Below are 22659 nucleotides of genomic sequence, written 5' to 3' on the forward strand. Positions count from 1 at the left end.
CATATCAACAAACTTATCTCACAGTCCACGTAAATAATTATGTCCAAAGATGTACATTATAAAATGAACCTATACAGCCATTATTTTCTGTAGGCAATAAAAAGCAGGATTGAAGAGGAATGACATTCAATAAGATAGCAAAAATTACTGTCTGTTGGAATAAAGAACTTCCTGTTTTCAGGTTATATATACATACATAAAATATGATATTAGATTTCATTTTTATTTGCATTACTTGAAATTTGTACTTCACTTTAAATGTCATGGCTAGTTTGTACTTCTCTACAATCCGGTAGTGATCCATCTGATAATGTGCCAGCATGGTAGACTCCATTCCAGTGAAACAAAATGATGCTGATATAATATTCCATCCCGTGTAATTGCATGTCACACATACTGGATACGGATCGTGGCCACCTGTTTCCAGCGCGTCTCTGCCTCCATCCAATGGGAGCGCGCGGGGGTGTGGGTGAGTTGGAGGGAGGGAGGAGGGGAGGCTAGGGAGAGAAGTTGGAGGAGAGAGTGAGAGACGCTCATCCGCGTCCACGCAGAGCCGTGATTGAGTGGAAGCGCACGGATTCAATCACTTGGCTCAGGCTGACGTGCGCGCGCACATTTCGGGCGGCTTTTTGTTGTTGACGAGGGCGCGCAAGCCACAGGTTGACTGTGACACATCTCGCCATGGCTTGTCGTCCGCCAGCGACCACAGTGTCCGGCGGCGACGTCGACGTGGGCCCCGCGGACGGCTCGCCTGGGATGGGGAAGCACGCCGAGTGAAGCGCGTCGAACGAGGAGGGAGGAGGAGGAGGAGGAGGAGGAGAGGAGAGGGGGCGTCGGAGCGTCGGGACGCCGTGCGCAAAGCTCGAGAGGCGGGTTGGTGGACCTGTGGAGGAAGCCTCATGAACGGAGGCGAGAGTGGGGAAGAGAGACACAGACAGACAGACAGAGAGAGGGAGAGGAAGAGAGAGGATGGCATGGCTGTAACAACATGAAAAAGAAAAAAAGTGGGGTGGTCTGTCTTCATCCAGCCAAGTGATCCAACACATCTGCTCTGGGGGAGTGGAAGAAAAGAGGTAGGTAGAAAACGTGGCAGGTGTCTGCATGGTTATGTCACGCTAAAAAAGTAGGTTATTGTTTTGGATCTCACGTAAGCTTCTCCAGGAGTCATCCATCTCCCAGCTACAAACAACTTGACAGACCTGACATGTTTTCGTAAATTTTCCTAGTGCATGAGTAATTGCTTCTCCCCTGATTGTGGCCAATTTCCTTCATTCAGTGTCAGGTTGGTTCCACCTGATGCTTCTTGTATCTTCAGAGGCGTCGCAGTAATTGTTTGTTTGTCTCCACCAGACAAGAGGTACACGGTCACAGCTGTGACCATGGAGCCTCCCCCCTCTCTGAGCCTGGCTCTCCTCGGAGGCAGCGAGGACGAAGACCAGCGTTTCCTCCTCCCCTTGGCGGGCATCTCTCACCCCGTGGTCCCCGGCGGCCAGGGTCCGGGGTCCAACCACTCCAACCACACGGCGCCGTCCAGCCTCGGCCGCCTTAACGGAAGCAACCCGTCGCCGTCCCCCGCCGCCACGCCCTCATCCCTGCCCAAGTTGTCCACAGCGGGTCCGCCACCCATCCCCAATGCCCTGCACCCCACCAGCACCCCGCTCTCCTCCTGCTTGGGGTCGCAGCACAGCCTGAGTGGGGACAACTCGCCTATCTACAACGCCCTCTTTTACTCCTCCCACTCGCCCTCCATGGATCGCGAGAGGGAGCGCGGGTGCAAGCACAGACAGGCCAGTCCCCTGGTCCACCGCAGGGACAGCAACCCGTTCACCGAGATCGCCATGAGCTCCTGCAAGTACACGGGTGGCGTCATGAAGCCCCTGAGCCGCCTCAGCGCCTCCCGACGGAACCTCATCGAATCGGACAGCAGCAGCGAAACCAAAGAGGGCGGGGTTTCCGCTGTTGCCGGGGCGACTGCGGCCGGGGGTCACGACCGGCAGCGAGAAGCCCCTCCTACCTCCTTGGTCACCCAGTCCTCCACGAATCAACCGCCCCTCCAGAGCCCCCCAGAGATTGTCATATCATCCAAGGAAGACTCGTACCCGGGGGCAGGATATGATTTCAGCGACACCACCTCTAACCAGATGTCCATCTACCACCAGAACCACGCCCTGGTGGAGAGTCGCCGGGCGCAACCAGGGAGGTGCGGCAGTCAGAGTGGCTCCGGGGCAGTGGGACCCGGGGCCAGGCCCGGCACCACCAAGGTCCTCAAACGAAAGAACCAAAACATTGGCTACAAACTGGGGCATCGCAGGGCGCTGTTCGAAAAGAGGAAGCGATTGAGCGACTACGCTCTCATCTTCGGGATGTTCGGAATTGTCGTGATGGTGATCGAGACGGAGCTGTCCTGGGGTGTCTACACCAAGGTGAGACCATGTGGTTCTCGTTAAGCTCAGTCATGTCTTGATGATATCCAGAGCATGTGGGTTGAAGAATTTGGCAAATGTGGGCATTCCATCAATATCGACGGAAAATGACGGCTGCCCATGTTGTTACCGATTGATGGGAAACTTCGAAAAATTGACAAACGAAAGTGGGTCTTCGTCCGACAACGTAATCGTCAGTCCGTCAATAAATTCGTAAATCCGTAAATGACGGACGTCCCATTTTGATGATGATTGACGGATGCCCCCTTCGAATGACGGAAACATTGACGCGCAATCATTTTGCTGCGCAATCGACGAATGATAGATTGGCGGTTCGGCTTGAAATATTGACGGATTGGCGATGACGGAAGGGTGTCCCGACTGTTGACGATTGCTGAATGACGGACGGAGTCAAATGGAATGGTCCAGAGGTCTAGAGAGTAAAACCCTACCACAGTTTGACAAGCGGCAGGTAAACGAGCTCCTGAGCTTCCATTCTTGGCTGACTTTGCATTTTCTTCCATTGCTTTTGTGGGTTTTTCATCTGGACTCCAAACTCCTCCCACATTGAAAAGACCATGAACGTTCATTGAGGTCTCTAAATCGTTCATAGTTGTGAATGTGAGTGCGAAAGACTTGTTTGTCTAAATGTCCCCTTCAAAGAATTGCTGGTATGTTTCTGCTGCCAGTATGATACGAACTACTGTGTCAAATGAATGATAACCTGGGGTTGTGTAATAAGTAGGTTGAATGGTTCAGTGCTCTTCTTTTTCAAGGTCAAAATGGCATCAAAATGTTTTACTTTTCAAAGACAAGCAAGGAAGAAGGATCCACCAGGCAACCCTGCAGAGTTTGGACACTTTTCCCATGTTGTCGCTCTGGATTTGGGGCCACATACTTCCTGGTTCCTCCACAACCAAAGTAGGCCTACAGTATGTTTGATTAAATTAAATTCAGTTCTGGTCTGGATTTGGTTCCTGGGCACTCCAATAGTTGCTGCTCACTGCTTTTCAGGGACAACTAAATGCACAATTGACATGAAAGCTACAATAAATTGTAAATTTCCAATGAATTACTTAAATGTTGCATTATACAAACTGTGAGTTTAAGATGTTGTGGGGATCGTAGGTTTCAGGATTAGAAAGATATCGGTCAGGTTTCCTTGGCTGGTATAGGCCAGTTTGTGTTGGGGTTTGGCATTTTTAAGCATCGTTATCTGACAAGAGAATCAATGACATGCTGTGAATGCCAGCTATCAGGATGAAATACTCTCATGTGATGGCTTTCTAGGTTGTAGGCTGAGTGCCTAGAAACTGGGATTGGTCAATTTGGGGTGCTGTTTATTTAGCAAAGGCTCCAGAGAATATTGTATAGGCTCAAGTCTTGGTGGTCTGGATGAGTTAAGGAGGGTTTACCTAATCTGGAGACGACAAACTGTTGCTTTGGCATTTTGAAGGTTTAATTAGCATTGTTCCAATGAACACTAAACCTGTGAAAATTGCAAAGTATATATAACTGTTGAAGACCTACAAAAAGTATTTTGGAGCGATGTGCTAATCCTAAAACAAAATCTGCCATTTTGACTTTATTTTGGAATTTTGGGCCATTTTTGGCCTTTTACAGATGTCATAATTTTGCAAACTCCTCCTAGAGAATGTATCCAATCGTATTCAAACTTTAGGTATCTTATCTAAGGATGTTTGAGACGAAAAGCTATTAAAGATAGCGGACCAAAACTGCCAAAATTCAAAATAAATAAATGACTAAATAAATAAATGAATGACTAAAAGTGAAATGAAAAATTGATATAAAAAAATATAATTCAAAAATTAAATCCCAAAAATAAATATAAATGGAAATAAAAAACACTATATATATATATAATTACATTTGTATTTAATTTTTAATTATATTTTTTATATCCATTTTTTTTTTTAAACTTTTAGTCATTTATTTATTTAGTCATTTATTTATTTTTAATTTTGGTAGTTTTTGTCCATACTGTCAGGACGAAAGGTTATTCAAATGAGGGGGGCGGTCCTGATGATGCTGTTTTTGAGGTTGTAAACTTGAGTGAATACTCTTGAGACTTTGCATATGCTGAGGAAAGTTTGTCCCTCGTCCCCCAAGTTGGCATCAGCAGGCTTTAAGGACTGCAAACAATTTATTTATTTATTTATTTTTTGCGGTGTAGACTACAGTATCGACTGGCTTTGCCCTTCTGGGAAAGTTTTGTGGAAAATATTTGCTCCGCAAGATCCAATAAAATATTGTAGAATTGCATGATGGGAAATGTATTCCCCATTGTGCGTCACTTGAAATTACAGGAGCAGATGCTTCTGCTTGTAATTATCCATCCAGGTCTCACTTTCGCATCTCTTTGGTTATGACAAGAAGATGGAGTGAAGTATGATGAAGTTCCCGGGGTCAGATGCCGGGGGTGTGCGTACAATGATGTCATACCGTGATAAAGAGGACAAGGGGTGGGCATTGTAGATTATCAGTAGGAGGCCAGCATCTCATTTGTCTGCGTAATGGTGAGTGTAATAAGATGAATTGTCCCCCAGTAGCTATTGTCTGTTTATCTTGGCTCGTCCCCGTGTCCTTGTCCCGGCCTTTGTTTTAGCGTGACATAGCACAAAAGGTCGGCCGGGGCTCAGCTAATAAAGTGGAAGCATTACTTGCAGCGGCGTGGCGCATCACGTATGGATCAGCGATCGCACGACGGATGATGTGGACAGGTAGCCGCTGGAGATTCGGCCGAGTGGGCGTGTCTGACGTTTTCCATCTGCCGTTTCAAAGACTCGCCGTTATGATTATATTGGCCTGTCATTCTCACAATCACGCCACATTTCAGGCTTTTACTCCCCATTCATTACATTAGGACCGTCTCTGACTATTTTTCATTAAGGGAAATTCACAGTCTGGATTGTTTTTCCTCATACATCATTGTCTCTTTTCTTCCTCCCTGTCGGCCTCTTCGTAACCTTTCTGTCTCTTTTCTATTCCGACTGTCTCTTTATTTGGATTTCTTTCTTTGACCATCCTTTTTTTTTTTTTTTTGCTTCTCTAGTGGGCGTCAAAGTGAAGGGCGGGGGTGGGGGGCGGGGTGATCAGAGGAGAGAAATGAAAAGCTGTGTGTGTAGAGGATCGGACTCAATAATGAAAAAGTCCTCAATCAGGATCTTAAGCTATGAGCAAAGCCGCCGCGCACATTCGAACGGGAAAGCTCGGGCTGATCAATTAGAATTGATCGACATCAGTGAATTTGAGCATAGCGAGTGCCATGTTTACCGGCGTTTTCTTCCTATTGATAAATCTATTCCCAATTAAGTATCCATGTAGGAAGGTGTTGGTCTGACACCAACTTTTAATGAGACCATGGAAAATATCAGTAGATTTTACTCTAAACAGTCTATACTCTAAGCAGAGTGAAAATGTATTGTATTGAAAATGTAAGTATTTTTAATGTGTATGAGAGAATTTGCCTATCCCATGAAAAACCTATTAAAGGGATACTTGACTCATTGAGCCATTTTCAGCAGTGAAAAGTAAATATTTTGTTCAGAATTAATTTGATAACTTCATTATTTTTCATGTACAATTAACACCTTTAAAAACTATTTTTTTTCCACTTGCTGTCGACTAATGATGACATCACCTGTGCTGAGGAAGTAGGTAACGACCAATCATGGCTCACCTGTTTTCTGGGTTTGGTCAGTAAACTGAGCCATGATTGGTTGTTACCTACTTCCTCAGCACAGGTGATGTCATCTTCAGTTGATAGCAAGTAGAATTTTTTTTTTTTTAAAGGTATTAATTGTACATGAAAAATAATGAAGTTGCTACGTTAATTATAGACAAAATATTCACTTTTTACTGCTGAAAATGGCTCAATGAGTCAAGTGTCCCTTTAAGATTTTTTTACTCTGAAATTCTAAGTAGATTTTGCAAGGAGAAATTTTTGTACAATTAATACCTTTAAAAACTATTTTTTCCACTTGGCGTCGACTAATGATGACATCACCTGTGCTGAGGAAGTAGGTAACGACAAATCATGGCTCACCTGTTTTCTGGGTTTGGTCAGTAAACTGAGCCATGATTGGTTGTTACCTACTTCCTCAGCACAGGTGATGTCATCTTCAGTTGATAGCAAGTAGAATTTTTTTTTTTTAAAGGTATTAATTGCACATGAAAAACAATGAAGTTGCTACGTTAATTATAGACAAAATATTCACTTTTTACTGCTGAAAATGGCTCAATGAGTCAAGTGTCCCTTTAAGATTTTTTTACTCAGAAATTGTAAGTAAATTTTGCAAGGAGAAATTTTTGTACAATTAATACCTTTAAAAACTATTTTTTTCCACTTGCTGTCGACTATGACATCACCTGTGCTGAGGAAGTAGGTAACGACAAATCATGGCTCACCTGTTTTCTGGGTTTGGTCAGTAAACTGAGCCATGATTGGTTGTTACCTACTTCCTCAGCACAGGTGATGTCATCATTAGTCGACACCAAGTGGAAAAAAAATTGTTTTTAAAGGTATTAATTGTACATGAAAAATAATGAAGTTGCTACGTTAATTATAGACAAAATATTCACTTTTTACTGCTGAAAATGGCTCAATGAGTCAAGTGTCCCTTTAAGATGTTTTTACTCAGAAATTCTAAGTATATTTTGCTAGGAGAAATTTTGACTTAATTTTTACTATTTTATAAAAATAAAAAAAAATAAAAAAGTAAAGGACCTAAAGGGTTGAGGAACAAGCCCACAACCTTTAGCTTGAGAGACTGCCACGCTACCAAATGAGCTATGCCACTCCTACGCACACTAGGAGCTGCATGGCTCAGGGACTACTGTATGTGTAAAAAAAAAAAAGAGAAAAAAAAGGACTAATTTTAAAAGAGCTAATATAAGCCATCTGATTAATTAGTCTTGGCGTAATTACTATATATTTTGCACATTTATGGCTTAAATGTTTATTTAAGAACAGCTCCTTTGAGGTTTTCTTCCTTTTTTAGTTTTGTCTGACAGCCTGTAGTTTGCCGATCTAGTTCGACTCGTGCTGGATTAATGAGCGGAACAGATGGCTTGGAAACGGGCAAACTGGATGGGAGGTGAGCAGCTTCAAGCAGCCCTTCCGAGCCATCACACAGGTGATGATTGAACTATTGATTATTGATAATAGCTCACCCCGTACACGCACCGCCTCAAATGGCGCACTGCAAATGGATGCTGCCTTATTTTATGTTGTTTATTGACATGAATGGATTTGTCTGTGTTAACAGGCAATGCCATTATGAGCGTAATTAATGCGAGCACAATGTACAGTATTAATTGTGTGTTTTTTTTTAATGTATGTATTAAGTGTATTGTTGTTGAGCAAATCCAGCTGCTCCGAAGTAGTGTCCAAAAATAGAGATGACGAAAAAGAATGGAACTAAAGAGGGTGTGTTGCTTGCTTGTGTACACGTGCATGACCCTACAAGAGGGCAAATACTGTACACACACACTGACTGGTCCGGGCACAAAATTGAGCACACAATCGAATGAGGCGCAATACAAATATATGTCTTTGTGAAGATAATAATGCTCTTTTACCCAAAGCTGTTTCTAATATTTTGTCCAAGCTGATCTCGTGTTCATGCGGTATCACTTCTTCATCTAAACGAGTTGAAGCTAATTAGAAAGTTTGGATTGCAGATACTTACACTGTGTTCTAATTATCCAATTATTTGTCGAGCCTTCGCACAGTTTGCAGTATTGAACCGTGACATAATTTATGAGTGGGGAAAAAAGGGGCCTTCTGGCACAATAGTGGCTTTTCATACAAAAGGAGGTTTTGAATACTTTGACTTGATTTGTTTGTGTGCCGTGCGTCTGCAGTTTTTGCAGCTCGCTTTATTGCCGGTCACCAAAACGGCACAACTGATTTTCATTCATCTTTTCTGGAGGGCACGGGCTAAGGAAGAGCCCATTTCGTTTTTATGAAGTTCCAGAAATTTGATTTGTTCGTTATTGCACAATGGGCAATTTATTTTGGACATTTCTCGTCAATTTCATGAATAATGCATGAATCTTATTTAGCATGCTTAACTGCGACATATGCAGAATAGAACAGAACCTCTAAGGTTGAACAAGACATGTTACTGGAAGATGGTCGAATAGAAAATACAGATAATTGAAACAGAAATAATTTGTTCTAGAAGTGTTTTTTAAAAAATCAAAAGAAAAAGTAGAAATGAACTCAGATCATATTCTACCTGAAATTGAGTTCAAAATCTGATCTTGGTTTTGGTCCAAATTAGGATTGTTCAGACTTGGCAGAGGTCTAAACTCTATTGAGTTCCTGTTCCACCCTATAGCCTACAGTTGTCTAAATGGCCCGGGTTCACTTTTCACTGTCAGGAACCCCGACATCTTCAAATGCAGCCAAACACCACAAATAAGAGACGTCTTTTATGAGATTCTATCACGGGATTTTCCAGCGACAGTTTAAAGTGAGAGCTCGGCGGTTTGACACATGTTTCTATCTGAGATTAATCGAACCTGCACGTACACTCGGGACCCTCGCGTGAGGCCTGCCAGATCGATACGTCTCAGGAAGAAGGCCCGCGTGGCTCCTCGGTGGCCCCCGGGCCCACCGTGACATGTCTCAGGCCCGCTGATGAAACACTAGCCGCTATTCTGGGGGAATGCACAGCTGTTGGCAACGTCACCTGTCAATACACACATACTGTACAGATGGCTGCTGCTGTTGTGTGCGTGTGTGTGGTCTTGTTTTTGTTACATAGTGGGGCCAACATTTTGGGATTTCACAGAGTTGTGAGGCCCACCCGTCCATGTGGGGCCATTTTGCTGGGCCCCACAAGTTTGGACCTCTTTTTGAGGGTCAACACTTGGTTTTAGAGTTTAGGTTTGAATTGGGTTATGGTTGAGGTTAGGGTAAGGAATACGGGTAGGCAATCGTTGTTGATGGTTGGGGTTAGGGGGAGGGGCTAGGAAATGTATTATGTCAATGAGATGGCCCCACAAAGATAGTAAAACCAACCTGTGTGTGTGTGTGTGTGTGTGTGTTTGGTGGAGCTATGACGAGTGTTTTTCCTCATAAAAAGAATCCATGAAAATGACTTACTAGTTATTTACCCTTTACAGTAAGGGCACGACTACAATCCAGCTAATTTAGAGCATTCTAACAAGACTCACAGAGTATTGTGAACTACCAAATGAAAGACTACCTTATTCCATTTTTAAGTAATTTTTTGTTTCATTCAAATCACTTATTTTGGACTCCCCAAAAATGTAGAAAACAAGCTTTATTAAAAAAAAAGAAAAGATGTATTTTATACACACCATTAACTTTGATGCTTAACCCGGTTAGCCCCATTTTGAGCCTTGTGTGAGGATTCCTAGCAAATTTTGCCAGCCTCGTTTGATCCCAATTTTACGCAGGTCCCGTCCTGATTTTCCAGTCAGCAAGCCAAATGTTTGGCCCATGTGTGTGACAATCACACAGTTGTAATAGTAGTATAACTATAACTATAAATAGTAATATAACGTAATATCATCTTTAATACTACAAAGGGAATCAACAAGTTAAATGACTCCCTGGAATATATACACAGATGCACACAACGTTGTGGAGCAACCACACATCTGAGTCAAAGAAAATCACTAAACGACTTAAAATAAGCCTTTAAAATGCAATCGTTACAAGCAGCTTGTGATTGATCAAAGATGGCGTTTAATGGCGATTTGTTTTGTAGTAGGCGTTGACATGTGGTCGCTCCACAATGTTGAGTCAAATGTCTCACTAATAGGTGAAATGCAAACATTACAAGCAGTTTGTGATTGGTCAAAAATGGCGTTTAATGGCCATTTGTGTTTTAGTAGGTGTTGACATGGCATTCCACAATGTTGTATGCGTCTTGGGAGCTACGTGACTATAAGGATGATCTTTCACTGTGTGGAGATGGCGATTAGTCGTCTCATAGTCTTCTTCTCCACGCTTAAAGATGGTGCTTATGTTCCTCCCCTGCGGGATCCTAAATATGTCTCCATCTTCCCAAGGGGGTGGTGAAGGGTGCAGGTGTCATTTCCACCCCAGCAGACTGCCCTCATTGCCTCCCTTAACCACACCCCTGCGTCCATGACATTTCTGGCAGACATTTCCCGGGCGACCTTTTCCGGCTCTTTCTTCCAGTAGCTTCCACCAAAACCGGCAGGGAATTAAAGTAGCCGGTCGTGTGCCGCCTCTCCTCATTGTCACCGTCCTTTCTTTCTCGTTCTTTTATATGGAATAGTGTGTATGTGTGTTGACATTGGTTCTTGTGATGTAACTCTTTTAGTTGGAGCGTGGTGGAAAGTCAAGTTTGAGTTTAATTTCAGTCTTCTGAAGCGATGAAAACATTTCTGTGTGCGCGCGCGTGCGATTGTATCCGGCTAAGGTGACAACGGCCTTTCTGCCTCGCGCCTGTTTCCCTGGAGACTGATTGCAAGAAAGCGCCACTTTGACAGGAAGAGAGCCTCAAGGCTAAATCATTCCGACGCAATCGCACGTACTCACATTCATATTCATCAGCAGCAGCACATGTAATCAAACACTTATCGCCTTTGTCTATATCAATGTCATTTAAAAAAAGTGACGCTTTTTGACGAGGACATTTTCCCGCTGTTCCAGCATATGTAACTTACAATACTGCTAAGTCATCACAATGGATATGACATAAAACGGGACTGATCTTTAAGATGTTACACTTCTGCCCATTGGAATGGGCGACTAGATGTACTTTACGCTATCGTTTAAAAAAAAACACAACACTTTTGGTAAAGTTTTAATTCCATTTGTGTCGTAGCAGTTAGCTTGCGCTAAGCTAACCTGAGAATGTTCCTGTCCGGTAGTAATAGTGAGTTGCTTTCACAGTCAGTATCCATCTGTCCTATTAGTTTAGCACCATTAGGTTGAATGCTAGCAGATAGTACAGTATACAGCGGTCCTATACACATCACAATTCATCTTGTTACATCATCGCTAAACACCAGAGAGCATGTTCCATTAGCGGTCTTGTTATGGCTGCTAATGCCATAACATGTTTGGCTCATGATTCTTATCTTCTTACTTACCTTCCCATGATTGTAATTCACGTTGACCTTGTTTTTCCTCTCCAAAGTATCTGAACAGTGGATTTTTTCTTTGTTTACACAATTTGTGGTTTTCACACTCTCTATTTACATTCATGCGTGCAACCCTCGATTGTACATTTTGACAACCTTCTCCCGAGTATTTTTGACCAAAGCTGGTGGAGAAGTGCTTTTTTTCCTCACAAACGATTCTGCAATCATCCACTTTAGCCGTCTTGAAAAATGGTTGCCCTTTCCATTATATGGTACTTGAACGTGACATATTTTGTGAAAGGCTACACTTCAATCACACGTTGAATGTATTTCAAATCCATTGTGGTGATGTATAGAGGTATAAAATTCTAAATACCTGTGGAGCTAGCTAGACATGGGCTGGTATCAGATAGTGAAAAGGTGTGTTGCTGGACTGCTCACAGAAGAAAAAAAAAACATTTTTATCACTGCATGCTGTCCAGCAAGATGTCGATCAATACTTACTTACACTTACACGCACTTGGCTTAGCAGTAAAGGGAACTCTTATTTGTGGGACAAAAGTCTTTGGTCACCCCTCGTAATCAATTAATTGATCAGTCACAGATTGGGCTTACCTCCTTTAGGTCTCCCTGAATCTTATCTTAAGACTTTTTGGTGCTTTGGGGAAGCCCCGTTTGTGGTCCATGAAGGCATACTTGAATGCATTTGGTTTGACCTTTGACCCTCTACCAAGTTGCAACTCCATATTTTGTTGTATTTTTATTTCCTTTCTTGAGTGATGGGTGTCCCAATACTTTTGTCTGGATGTTATGAGCTTTATAGACATCGTCGATGTTATTTATGTTAAGTCACAACATCCTCAAACAAAAACTTAACTCCCTTTCAATTCAGCCGTGTTTATTTTTTGGGGCGATGATTTACACCTTTAAAGCTTATTGACGGGTTGCCTGGCAACCCCACCGAGACTATTGAAACACTTGCAGCCGTCAGTGCAAGTTCATATAATAGATGATGCGAGCTATTCATGTTCTGTGCACTCAGAACACACAAACCATGTGCGATTCGGTTGACCTTAAAGCGGCAGGCTGCAAATTATACAAATGCCACGTTGCGTAATAAGAACAGGGTGTCTTGTTGCCATGCCGATTCGGGATTCGGGATAAAACGTGTCAAAACTTCAATAATGCACAATTTTGATTGACACTGTCAAAGAGGTATTATTAATTGTATATGAGATCCTAATTATATTACATATATGTAGCGTATGTTATTACATGTATTATAATTGTCTTCATTTTTTTAGTACTGATGATATTTATTTATGTATGTATTTACATTATTGTTATTTGCATAATATAAATGAAATAACTAAATAATAATAAAAATATTTACATATTTATGTATTTATTTATTTTTGCCTCGATCCACCAAAATATTACCAGTACATACAAAACACTGTGTACATATACTGCGAATATAAAAAGTGTACACACCCCTGTTCAAATGCCAAAGGAAATCATTCCCTACATTTTAATGTGACCTATAACCTGTATAACTCAATTGAAAAAAGAAAAAGAAAAGTAAATACAACAAATGTAGAGATGATGTGGTTGCAAAAGTGCGCACACCCTCTTATAACATTCCAACTCATGTTAAATAGGAGTCAGCACACCGCCGCCGCCGCCATCGTTTAAACTGCATTTGATAAAGCCCAAATAAAGTTTGGATGTTCTAAGTACAAAAAAAAAAAAAAGAGAAACGTGTGACAGATTTTTTATTTATTTTTTTTAAGACAGAAGACAAAAAAGATGAAAATGTGTGTTGACTAGTTATATCCTCTGTCTATGCACCTCATATTGTTGGAGTCCAGTTGTACACCAGTTCAAACTGCAACCACAATAACAAACACAATCCTTAATCAAATCTCTGACATTGTCGATCAAAAGTGATCATCATTATCTTTATACAGACATGTAAAAAAAAAAAAATACATTTCTTGTCCTGAATCTGATAATATTGTCATGCAGAAATGAAATATCCAAAGAGTGAATACTGCTTCTATAATAAATACATTTTCCCCGCTTCTACCCACCTTAGACTTAAAATAGCATCCGGGTGACTCCTACAGACCCCAAACTGATTTTTACCTTAAAAACAGCTAAACAGAGCGAGAGAGGAAATAACATGAAAATAAGGTTGCAAGTCGCTGGTGTGACAGTGTGTTTACAGTCAGGCCGCTGAGCTCGGTATTTTTCTCATTAACAAGACAAGCGGCGCTTCCTTTGCAGCCACTTTGCTCCAGTGAGCACAAATGAGATGTTTGCAATGGGGGAGAGTGAGACAGGAAAACAGGGAAATAAAAAGCAGACGACAGCTTGAGCTTTGAGCCAAAAATCAGCCTAAGTGTTGCGCGCTGGCCCAGAACGACAACCACTCACGAATAACTCACTTCACTGTGAATTATATGCTGCGTACTGTCCTAAAATGCAGTCTTTGACTACACTTCCTTGCAACAAGTGGAAAAAATTCAATCAATCCATTGTTATGGTTTCTTTTATTGTCACAGTATAAGATTTTTCATCAGATGAGAGATTTTATTTATTGATTAATTGCATTTTTGACAAATTCTTAAAAAATTGTCATGGCATGGTTAACATTGTGGTCTGCCATACAATCGAGAAGATCTGGGTTCGAACTCTTAGGAGGGGCCAATCCAGGTTTCTATTCCATATCATATAAGAAACTCAAACAACTATACAGTATATTCCAATATAGCATTTTCCCTTATAATTACAAAAAATGAATGGCAATTTTCTATGTTTCTAATTTCTACTTCCTGACAAAAGTACCAATATCCAAAAATAGGCTGCACCAATACCCATCCCTGGTATCGGTACTCGCCCATCCCTAGTTATTATAACAAACAAAATAACAAAAACTAAACCGGAATAAACAACTAAATAAAATAAAATTGAGAGTGCTTTAAAAAAATATATAGCAAACTGAAACTAGATCTTATGTTTATAAAACTAATTATAATTATAGTAAAAATTGCCTTAGTTTTTGACTTTGTCAGTTAATTTCATACATAAACTTTCTGGTTTCATTTTAAATATGTTTATTTTGGTATTGCCGAATGTCTGTGCAGAAGATGGAAGATCTTTTTTTTGTAGTTTAATTTATTTATTTACACAATATTTAGTCACCTGATTTTTTTTTTTTGCACTAGACAAATATTACATTTAAAAAACTAAGACTAAAAACAAAAAATAAAAGACTAATAAAAACGAACTAACCTGTGTTAACAATTCATTAATACTAACTGAATTTAATAAACAAAAGTCAAAATGTAATTGAAGCTAACTATGATGAAAAATCCAAAACTATAACTGCACTCTGAAAACAGTTGGGTCAAAAATAGGTCAAACTGAACAAACTTTTTGAGTTACAGAGTTTTTAATTTTTTATTTAAAAGTTCATTTAACCCATAAGTTGGGTCAAATGAATAACTCACAACCCAAAATTTTTTGCTTTTTGTACATACCCCCCCCCCCCAAAAAAAAATTGTTTTGTTTTACACAGGGGTCAATCCCTTTTTGATCCAATTTGGGTTATGTTTGACCCAACTATTGTTATGTGGACTATGTTTGGGCAATTTCTTTATCAAGTGAGCTAGTTAAGTCTGAATGAAGAGCACCTCTGTTGGTTGTAGCCAAGAAGTGCGCTCCATTTCCCCTCATTTGCTCCCAGACTTAATGAATTGGCCATAAATCCCACATAATCAGTTTGAATCAGTTAATAAAAATATTATGCCCATATTACGAGTGACATAAAAATGAAGGTTCGGCAAGCTTGTGTGTGTTGACATACAGCTGCATCTCCACTTATTTGGGTCCACACACACATTTTGGGTGCGCCGCAATAGACACGATAACACACTGACACACTCTATTTTCCAGGACACTGACTCGCAATATATATTCATGAACCAATGCAGATTGTGCTTAATCACCTCATGAGGGAGACTCAGTAGTCAGCGACTAAATTAAGACTCTGAGTGTGCCTTCGCGTGACGTTTGGACTCGGGCAGTAAGCGTTACATTACACCTGAAGTAGCCACGGCGGCGAGGTTGTTTTGGCAAAACGTGCGCCAACGTTTGTCTGTCATCAAAGGTTGCAATCGATTGAGGCTGTATACATCGAACAGTACAGCTCGGAACTTTTATCGGGATTTGCTCAAGTCATTACGCATTTCCATATACAGTATTGTGTTTTACTTCAATACTTAACCATATTTAAAGTTTCATACGTACTTGTGGATAAAATGGCGAGACGTGTGGTACGTGAACACCTTCAAGTAACGCCACTTTTATTTTCGTCCACGTCAATACTGACCAATATTCATGAGTTTTTTTTTTTTTTATATACTAAAAGACCCATTTCTTGACTCAAAGTTGGGTCAAATTAACCCAAGTAGAGGATCGGTCCATTTTTGACCCATAGGTGGGTTTTAGAGTGTAAGGTTATGATTTCAAAGTAGGTTTTAAAGTAGGATTGGAGTTTCAAATTAGGATTTAAATGAAGGTTAGGGTTTTAACTCATTTCCTCCCAAAAATGTATAAATATGTTCTATTTTAATACCATGCTCCCAAAGACGTATTTATACGTTTTTTATGTGAGGGCTTTGGTGCAGTTTCTGAAGAGAGAATGATTAAAGCAATGGTAGTTATTACAAAACGGCACCAGAGTATAAGAGATTAACCATGGCCATGTTGCAACCCCCCCCCCCCCCCCCCTAATGCTGCAAAACAGCAAGAGAAAGAAATATACTTTTTTTTCCTGATGAAAGACAAGATAATCTTTCTTTTGGTAGGTTCCATGTTTTTTATAGCAATAGAACAGAATATTCTGTGGACCTTGCAAAATCAGCCAAATTCAGTAAAACAGCGGCGAGCAAAGGGGGTTGCTTCAGTGAAAATGGCTGGGAGTTTAAAGTCGGCTTAGGGTTTAAAAGTTGGGTTTTAAACTATGATTAGGGTTTCAAAGTAGGATTTTCAAGTGCATGTCGTCCCCCTTGAGTTCTTGGGTCACTCAATACCGAATGCTCTTTTTGCTCATTGCCACTTAGCCTGTCTCCGAGCAGCAGAGAGGGAGGAGCAAAGAGGTGGAAATTCAGATGTGATAAGTAAGGCAGGGTGACAAAATAGTTGCTGAGTATGTGTGGTCATTTTTAAAAAGAAAATCCCCATTGAGATCAATTATATTTGCATTAATTTATTCCAAATCCACAAATGTCTCACTTCTTAAAACTCAAAGAACTCAGAACGGTCCTAAACCACTAGACTATTAATAACCCTTGTTTTATATTTTGACCATCTCATGTAGCTAAATAAGCAAAGTACAGTATTTATTTAGATATTTCATTCCAACCCAGTTTGTAGCAACTATGTGGTTGAGGTGAGAGAGGTTCGAATATTACAGCAAGCCTGCCCGTGTTGCTCTCCGCAGCGCTCGGTCGCAGGACATCTGCTGTTGTTTGTGCGATGCGTTCAAGCGCAAATTTTTGGGACGAGAAACGTGAGTTGCATGAGATGATGCTGGAGTCTTTTTTTTTTTGTTGTTGTTGTTGCCTTCGACCCCCCACAACTAATTACACCCTGATATACGCCTTTGGAGAAGACTTTGATCAATGATTGTATTTGACTGCCACTATCCCAAGTCGTTCGGCGTTTACCTGCTAATGTGGGCTTTAAATTCCACGCACACGCCGGCGCAATCTCGCCACTGTCTCCAGCCTCCGAGTAGTTGTGCAGTGTGCAGTAGTTAAACTAATGAAGAGAAACAACAGTCGTCCACAATGTCACCCTGGAGTGTGCTAAATCTATCTGCGAGGGTTTGCTCAAAATTAACTTTTTGAGTATGATCGTGCTCTGTGCTGACGTCGCAACAACTGCAGGCTCGGAAGATAAATTGGATATTAAAAAGAAAAACTATTAAGATGCGATGTCCAGCTGTGTGTGTGCAGGTGTTAGTAGGCCAAAGGGATGCGGCTGTTTCCTCATGTCGTCTGGCAAAACCCTCACAAGCACAAAATATTCCGACTCCACATGGGAAGGCCGCAGTTGAGATTCAAACCCACAACCTCTTTGATTAGTGTTTAACTCATTCACTGCCATTGACGGCTATAGATGTCAAAAATTAATTTGAACTTTTTCTATTAGTCTAGCATCCCCCCCCCCCCCCCCCACACACACACTTTTGTTAACAAGAGAATAAAAACCTAGAAAAAAATATTGTACATTTAGAACAGATATAAAATTTGTGATTAATTGTGAGTTAACTAGTGAAGTCATGCGATTAATTACAAAAATAATGACGCCCTTATTTTTTTAATAATCATTTCTTTTTTCTTTTTTTTTAAAGAAAAGATTATTCAAAATTAGGAGCGTCAAGAAATTAAAATTTTTAATCAAAATTAATCGCATGACTTCACTAGTTTCTTCTAGGTTTTCATACTCTTAAGAAAAATGGGAAAACATGTTAAACTAATAGAAATAGTTCAAATGAATTTTTGACGTCTACAGCCGTCAATGGCAGTGAATGAGTTCATATGAATGCACATTCTGTAAATATATTTATGTATCCACACACTTTGTAGAGTGTTAATGCTCTTAAGTCATGGCAGCTCATTACAAGAGAAAAAGAGCTTAAATCTTTAATGCCCACTTCTTTTATTACGGTTCACCGAGCCTTACTGTAGTCCACCTGATGGAGTGAAAAACATTCACGCTGTTGCCACGGCAACCACACTTAAATGCACTTGTCATTTATATCTTGCCGCTGTATAAATTGAATTTTTCAAAACCTACTTATAGTACTTATGTTTTTCATTTCTAATCGCATTGAATTGGAGTCATGATATCCCGCTTCTGCCGAGGATGCTTTCTTGAGTGAGGAAATGCAGAAAGAAACCCTTGAAAACAACTGGAGAGCCAAAATGATAAGTCGGAAAAATAATATGCTGAGATTTGATTGATGCTTCCGGAGTGGTATTACGTAATGGAATGATACGGGGTTGTAGTTTGCTGTTGAGTAGAACTGCACTGCAGGAAGAGAACGATTTTCAAAAAGAATGTAATTTTATTTCATTTTTTTATTTTATTTATTTTGTAATATTTTTTTAAATATTTTTTATTTATTTTTATTTTTATTTGCCTCTCATAATTACGATTGTGATTTAATATGTGATTATTTTTGTGTGTGTTTTTTTAACAAGCACAAGCGATAAATGAATCTGTATTACAACAAACAATAGTCAATTTATTAGACATAAATGTTTTGGTCGCACAGTAGGTTTACGCTAAAATAAAAGCAAATGAACAATGAATTATTGTAATTGACAGTTTATTTATCTACTTTTATTAGAGTGAATTTGTTAAACACTTTGGGGCCTACTTGTATAATTATATACATATATGTATAAAATAGACTACTATATGATATTGCTGCATTATTCATAATTAGCATGCAAATGTTAGCATGCAAATGTTAGCATGCCTATTCAAACAAGATTCAGGATATTACAGTTTCACAAGTTTCCTTCTCTCCTTTTGTTTATTTATCTACTTTTATTAGAGTGAACTTTTTAAACACTTTGGGGCCTACTTATATAATTATATACATATATGTATAAAATAGACTACTATATGATATTGCTGCATTATTCATAATTAGCATGCAAATGTTAGCATGCCTATTCAAACAAGATTCAGGATATTATAGTTGACACCTGTTCCTGTTAACATGAACACAAGTTTCCTTCTCTCTTTTTGTTTTTATAGTATTGTAGTGTTCTGTTGTTTTATTTGTTGGACTTCTTGTTCAGGTCATGTATTTAAAAAAAAAAAAGAAAAAAAGAATTCATTTTCAAACATTTTTACCCGGTTAAACCAAATTAAAACAAAATCTAATGTTTAAAATAAATACATCGAATAAAGTTAACTCCTTTAAATTTTCAGGAGTGGCGTGTTGGTGTGTGTGTAGGTGTGGAGTCCGGTCCAGTGTGCATGCGTGAGGTGAGGGAGGGTTAAGGAAGCCCCAGAAGTGCGATGAGTTGAATTGATTGAAAGTTCCCCGGTGCATTGATTATAAGCCCTGTGAAAGCAGACAAGCAGAAGATTTAAAGCTCCACAGCAGAGGGTTATTGACGGGGTGCAATACTTCAGCTCAGCCTTTGAAAATCAGTTTGGTAAATGTCGGCCTCTGGCAGGGGAAACGGATCGCCCGATTGTGACCCGATATGTAAAAGGGGAGCATCTTTTTGTCTGCTTTTTGTGATGTGTGTGTTGTCTCCTCGGACTGCAGCCTTGTGTCTTTCCCCGCAGAGCTCCATGTATTCTCTGGCCCTGAAGTGTCTGATCAGCCTGTCGACAGTCATCCTGCTGGGCCTCATCATCGCCTATCACGCACGGGAGGTTCAGGTAAAATGACTCACTCGCTCATGGCAAGCGATAGATTCGGCATCATTTGCGGCTTCATTTGCTTTTGTCGCAAACAGAAGATTGTTTGCTCTGGAAAACTCACTGGATACCACGTTAGGTGCTGCACAGTATATATCAGGGTAATGCTTAGTTTTAATACATACAGTTAGTATTTATTTAGCCAAATAGGACGTTGCCTTCATTTAAAAATAAATAATTACCATTCGGGCCTGACCGTTTTGGATTTTTTTTTTAGACCGAGTCTGATATTAGTAATGAGTCAAATTCGAATAACCAATTCATTAAAAATATATAATAAATAAAATAACTTATTTTTTGTCCCATTAACATTTGGCCTTTTTAAATTATAATGTCCTTTAGTATTTGTTTAACTTCCCGACAGGGAAAAATCTACAAAAAACGTTTTTTTTTTATGTTTCAATATATTTTTCTTATGTACACTCATTTATTTATTCATTCATAAAAAAGAAGAGAATCTGCAAAAAAAAAAATACCCCTCCCCCCCCCAAAAAAATGGCCCATTTTAAAAGAGATCATATTGGCTGATTAATGCTTGGGCTACTTGTCAAGTAGGAAATATTAGCAAATGCTAGGGGTGGCCTTTAGGGGGCGCCATACAATCTGCAAAATTGGAAAAAGTCTCCGCCTTCCATAATGTAGTTACTTCGTTTTAAAAGTAGGATGAAGGTTATTGTAGTTAACGAAAACTGTTTAAAGTGTTTTCGATGAACAACTTAACTAAGTAATATGCTTTTGGTCTGGATTTTACATTACACTTCTTACTTATTTCTCTTACATTATATACATATATACGGTGAATTTAGAGGTTAGCAAATCTGCTTTGCACTTCTGAGGTTCTAGTTTTGAGCCTCAGTTCATTTATTTGGTCTACCTGTATGTTTGGTTCTTTGATTACTTTTAAATGCCTATTGGTGGGAATGTGATCATGAATAGTCCGGACCAGGGGTCTGCAACCTGCGGCTCTGGAGCCACATGTGGCTCTTAAGTCCCTCTCCTGTGGCTCCCTGTGGATTTCTTAAAAAAATAAAAAAAGCAACTTTTTTTTTTTTTTACATATTTTTTATTAGAGATTAAGATAAAATCTTTTTAAATGAATTACTTTTGATAAAATATGAATAATTAAATATTCAAAAAATATCAGAGTCCAAATTTTGTAATTGTTCGAAAACGGGAGCAATATTACCTAAAAATGTCTAAAAGGTGACCATAAAGTGTCCAAAAAGGAAAAGCAGAAAATTACCATAAAAATTACATGAAATTGCAAAAAAAAGTCAAAGAATTTAATAAAAAGGCAGAAAGGAAAATGTTGAAAAGTCACCATAAAATGTCCAAAAACAAAAGGCGTCAGAAAAGTACCATAACATGTCTTAAGAATTGCCCAAAAAGTCAGAATTCTTTTTTTTTTAAAGGCAGTAAAGAAAAGTTTAAAATGTAAGTATAAAATGTCCAAAAACAAAAGAAATCTCAAAAATTACCATAACATGTACAACCAACCCCCCCAATTTTTATTTTATTTTTAAAATGGCCATAAAATGTCCCAAAAAAGAAGGTGAGTCAGAAATTTACCATATGTCCATAAATTTGCCAAAAAGACAGACAGGCAGAAAAGTCTAAAAATGTATGAAAAATGAAATATGAAACATTACAATTTTACATTTAAATTACAATTTTTTATTAATAATGGTGCAGCTCTTGGGCCCTCAGTACGAGACACCAACACACTGTTTCGTTCATCATATTGTTTAAATGTTTTGATGCTCCAGACAGATTTTTTGGGGTATTTATTTGGCCTAAAATGGCTCTTTCGACAGAAAAGGTTGCTGGTCTGGACCCTAATTAAGTCATAAAGAAAATATAGCTAGATATCATTGGGATATATATGAATGTAATATTATAATAAGTTTGTCTTACGATAGCAATTTAATCATAGTTGTATCATTATTTTTGGCTGTGAGCCATCATATGATTGAAGCGCCTTATCGTGAGGTGCACGGCATCCATTTTAAATGTAATCTGCCAAATGTGGTTGCTACAGTGTGATCGATACAAATTGCATCATGACAACGAAAAAGTTCAGTGTGTCCAAAAAGGTTTCTTGTGTTATGACGTGCTAACCCTGCCAAGTGTCGGTATTAGAGGATGTAAGCCCAGCTGTTCCTATACAGGTCTATTCCCATACTAATGCATTCCATCCCTCGGGCGCCTTCCTGCAATCGGGGGCCCAGGTGTGCGTCCGCCTCACCAATTAATGCCATTAATGGCCGCCGCAGCGAGATCGACCAAACGCTCGACACGGCTTTGCACGCGCTAGCTAGAATCGCAACAATCGATCACGTGCGCCTTCATGCTTCACCGTATGTGATTCGGTTGCTTTGACTAATGCAACAGTAGCGTGTTCATCGGTCCCGTGTTTTCATCATTCATTGCACATCGACTATTTATGCGAGCCTTGCGGGAAGCCGTGAGTGCCCCCCAGACCAGCTATTACTCCCCATCAAGCTAAACCACAATCATCCATCCAGCCCTCATGCTAGTTTAATGCCGTGACTTGCTTACATGACATCATACGGTAGCCGCTTTCGAAAAGTCCATTACTGCC

At 39.8% G+C, this 22659-nt stretch overlaps 1 protein-coding gene across 1 annotated transcript in view; it reads left to right on the forward strand.

Annotated features, from left to right (window-relative positions):
* Positions 1 to 530: 530 nt before the first annotated feature.
* Positions 531 to 22659, forward strand: part of kcnn3 (potassium intermediate/small conductance calcium-activated channel, subfamily N, member 3) — a 76897-nt gene continuing 54768 nt past the window's right edge. The window contains exons 1-3 of the mRNA XM_077576314.1: positions 531 to 1073; positions 1351 to 2423; positions 19923 to 20018. Of these exons, the coding sequence (XP_077432440.1) occupies positions 1380 to 2423; positions 19923 to 20018 (1140 nt within the window). The 5' untranslated portion in view covers positions 531 to 1073; positions 1351 to 1379. The remainder of the gene's footprint in view (positions 1074 to 1350; positions 2424 to 19922; positions 20019 to 22659) is intronic.

This window comes from Vanacampus margaritifer, chromosome 9, assembly GCF_051991255.1.
Source record: "Vanacampus margaritifer isolate UIUO_Vmar chromosome 9, RoL_Vmar_1.0, whole genome shotgun sequence".
Taxonomy (NCBI): Eukaryota; Metazoa; Chordata; class Actinopteri; order Syngnathiformes; family Syngnathidae; genus Vanacampus; species Vanacampus margaritifer.